The 3,390-nt window shown below is 54.9% G+C and overlaps 1 protein-coding gene across 1 annotated transcript; it reads left to right on the top strand.

Annotated features, from left to right (window-relative positions):
- Positions 1-229: 229 nt before the first annotated feature.
- LOC123091141 (uncharacterized) lies at positions 230-2,361 on the top strand. Its single transcript, XM_044512547.1, has 5 exons — positions 230-577; positions 715-902; positions 1,008-1,257; positions 1,345-1,793; positions 1,897-2,361. The coding sequence occupies exons 1-5, from the start codon at positions 493-495 to the stop codon at positions 2,227-2,229; spliced, it is 1,305 nt and encodes a 434-aa protein (XP_044368482.1). The 5' UTR covers positions 230-492; the 3' UTR covers positions 2,230-2,361.
- The last annotated feature ends 1,029 nt before the right edge of the window (positions 2,362-3,390 follow it).

Consider the following 3,390-nt stretch of genomic DNA (forward strand, 5'->3'; position numbering starts at 1 on the left):
TCCGCACCGATGGGTTTATGCTTATGAATGCTTCGCTGCGCTTCTGAGTCGCCGTGAAATAGGCAGGCTGACCCCCTCAATAAAAAACAGAAAGAAATAGCCATGGTGGCGAGGCGGCCCCCCACGGCCGTAACAGACTTTTCACCTCGCGCGCGGCCGAATGGAACGATGGGGACAACTACGAACGGTTAAAAAATCTGAAAATTTGGTGGGGCCGATGCTGTCAGTGACACGGTAATGCGGTCAATTCCTCGCGCGTCCCCTCCCAACTCGCCCAAGCCCTTGGAGCGAAGAGCATCTCTCTCTCTCCCTCATCACCTGGCTCCGCTACGCCATCTTGCAGCTTCCCTCCCTCCCTTCCTCTATAAAACCACCAACAGCTTTCGCCTGCCACCCAATCTTCCCGAATCTTCCCTTCCGCCGCCCGCAGCCCGCACCCTCACCTCCTTCCCTCTTCCCCCCTCCGTTTCGCCGCGTGCTTGCTGAAGCCAGATGGCGGGCGCGGATCCCGGCGAAAAGCCGCCGCCTCCTCCTGCCGCGGCGCCCGGCGGCGGCGACTCCTCCCTTCTCGGTGCAGGTGCGTGGCGTGGGTACCAGCACCAGGAAAAGATGCGCGCTCGTCGTGTTCGAGTTTTTGATCGAGACGTTGATTTCGGGTTCGAGTTGGTGTTTAGCAGCGTGAGATAGTTCCTTCGCTCCCTCTTGCATTTGCAGGCGGGCGGAGTGGTTCGGAGACGGGGGTTCGGGGGCTTGTGGTTGGGGCGGATCCTCCGCCGCAGGCGCAGCTGCGGCCGACGGGGAGGAGGGCGCCGCACGATCGCGTCACCGGCGAGCAGGAAGAATCGCGGCGCCCGACGCCGACGGCCTCGGTCACGGGACAGCGCGTGGGCGACGATGCCATCGTGAGTTTCTTCCATAACCCGTGCATTTACTCCTGTTCTCCCTTCTCTGCTGGGTTGGCTTCTTAGCTGGCCGCCGCCATGACATCTTGTTGTTGGTTCGACCAGCCTTCTACGGCGGCGCTGCACGCCGTCACGGCCCGTTTTCTGGCGAACCTCCCCGTCGTCGACCAAGCTTCTTCTTCCGCGCCGGTCCCCGCGCGCCAGCCCAGCACGGAGGCGATGCCGACAGCATCGGAACTGCTCGACGTCCCCAAGTCCAAGGAGTGCCTACTCGACACGCGTCCCGGCTCGGAGGATGCCCTCGTCTACAACTCGCTGCTCGGTGACGGGAGCGCAACCTCTGCACTCGCTCAAGGTAATTTCTCTGGCCCGTAATGCTCCGTGAAACGTCCGTGTGTGTGTAGGTTTTTGGGTCGTAATTGGACTCCTTCGTTCGTTGCAGTCTGCAGGAGGGCTTCGGTGTCGGTGCCGGGGATGAGCGAGTCCGAGACGGGGGTTCGAGGCTTGGCGGCGGCGCCAACACCGGCACGTCTGTTGCCGTTCCAGTTCCTCCAGGCGAGGGGATTCCGATATGAGTGGGAGGAGCCGGTGCCGGGGTCGTCGGCGGACCCGCCCTTCACACAGGTGAGGCCGCGCGGCGACGTCGGCGTGATCGGCGACAGGAGGCCACGAAGGGGAGCCGCAGATGTTCTAGGCTTGGATTCTGCCGCGACGACGACCATGGTGTCGCGAGCTCTGGGCGCGCAGCTGGAGCGGGCGCTGCAGCCGCACGGCGCAGTGGTGGGACGAAAGGGGTTCGTGCAACCTGACCGTGACCGCAGGCTCGCCCTCGCCTCCCATGGGTGCCACAGCAGGGCACCCTCGCCGGCAAATAACTTCGTCATGATCTCGGTAAGCAGCTACTGGTCTTACCCGTGCTCCCGTCCCATGCATCCTCTGACTGTATTTTGTCTTCCGTGACACCCTTCTCTCCCGTTTTTTCACATGATGACAGCGAGCTGACGTTGATCGCGGCTGGGCGGCACTTCAACAGGCGATCATCGAACGCGACATGCTGATCCGCCAGAACCACGACCTTGCTACGGCTCTCCAGGAAGCGGCCGGGCGTACCCAAGGTCTACAGCAAGAATGTCTGTTGCTCCGCCAAGAGCTGCAACGGCACCAGACGCAGCGCGGCGGCGTGGCCGGCCAGCATGAGTGCTGGGACTGCTTCTCCAGGCCAGCGGCGGTGGTGGCGGTTCCTTGCCTTCACAAGTGCCTCTGCCATAGATGCTACGTCAAGCGCCACTCGTGCCCCTTCTGCGGTCTTTGTTGGCTTAATTCTTAGTGAGTTTGACCTTCGGTACTCGCCAGTTTGCTGCCCCTGTGAAGGTTATGCTATGATTTCGCGCAGTGCTACAGTGATGTCGGGATGCTGCTGGGTTAGGCTAACTAGATCAATGAACATGTTTCTGTCTGCGAATCTGTGACTGTGATGCTACTGGGTTCTTTCTGCTATTGTCTAGTTTCTGGATGATACTAAATGCTCTAGTTCTGTTATGCTAAATGGCATCTCTTCTACTGGTTTCTGCTGTTAGTGTTAACCACTGAGTTTCTAAGTCCTCTGCACAAAGAAATTTTTGATGCAATGCTATGTCATGTTCTGGGACTCTCATGCTCCTGCTAGTAGTTGCATTACTGCTGCAATTATCTACTCCCTCTGTCCCAAATTACTCGTCGCAAAAATGGATGTATCTAGAACTAAAATACAACTAGATACATCCCTATATACCTGCGACAAGTAATTCGGGACGGAGGGAATACTTCCCTCAGGGTTTCAGGGGAAAGTTGTTGTATCCTGAGGCAGCACATCTAATCATGCCCTGTTTGAATCCCCCACTTGAAAAAGATCCTTATATTCAATCAGCACTTCAGCAGTCAATAACAATATATCAGTAACTAAGTTTTGCGCAGCCATGTCGTAGCCATAGCTAGTTGAACTGATGAAGAAAACTGCAATAAAAGTCGGTGCATAAATATGATGAACAAAATTTTGTGAGGCTCAAAGCTACTCTAACAATGTACTCCCGCCATTTTATTCTACAATATGTTGATGACACTATTTTATTCATGGAACATGACATGGCTAAGACACGTAACATGAAACTTATCCTGTGTCTATTTAAACAATTGTCTGGCTTAAAAATTAATTTTCATAAGAGCGAGGTGTTTTGTTTTGGGAAGGCTAAAGACGAGGAACATACCTACAGACAATTGTTTGGACGTGAATTAGGTGCTTTATCATTCAGTTACTTGGGTATTCCGATTCATCATCGTAAACTATCCAATAAAGAATGAAAATGTATTGAAGAACGAATTGAAAAAAAACTCAGCTGCTGGAAGGGCAAGCTGATGTCATATGGAGGTCGGCTAGTTCTGATTAACTCAGTACTGACTAGCATGCCAATGTTTCTACTTTCGTTCTTCGAAATTCCGAAAGGGGTCCGAA

The sequence above is a fragment of the Triticum aestivum genome, chromosome 1B (assembly GCF_018294505.1).
Source record: "Triticum aestivum cultivar Chinese Spring chromosome 1B, IWGSC CS RefSeq v2.1, whole genome shotgun sequence".
Lineage (NCBI taxonomy): Eukaryota > Viridiplantae > Streptophyta > Magnoliopsida > Poales > Poaceae > Triticum > Triticum aestivum.

What these genes read in the sequence shown, in the direction of transcription:
- LOC123091141 (XM_044512547.1), top strand. Translation starts at nt 493, where the DNA reads ATGGCGGGCGCGGATCCCGGCGAAAAGCCGCCGCCTCCTCCTGCCGCG. An exon ending in GCGTGGGCGACGATGCCATC is followed by an intron (nt 903 to 1,007) that starts GTGAGTTTCTTC and finishes TGGTTCGACCAG; the next exon opens with CCTTCTACGGCGGCGCTGCA. An exon ending in AACCTCTGCACTCGCTCAAG is followed by an intron (nt 1,258 to 1,344) that starts GTAATTTCTCTG and finishes CGTTCGTTGCAG; the next exon opens with TCTGCAGGAGGGCTTCGGTG.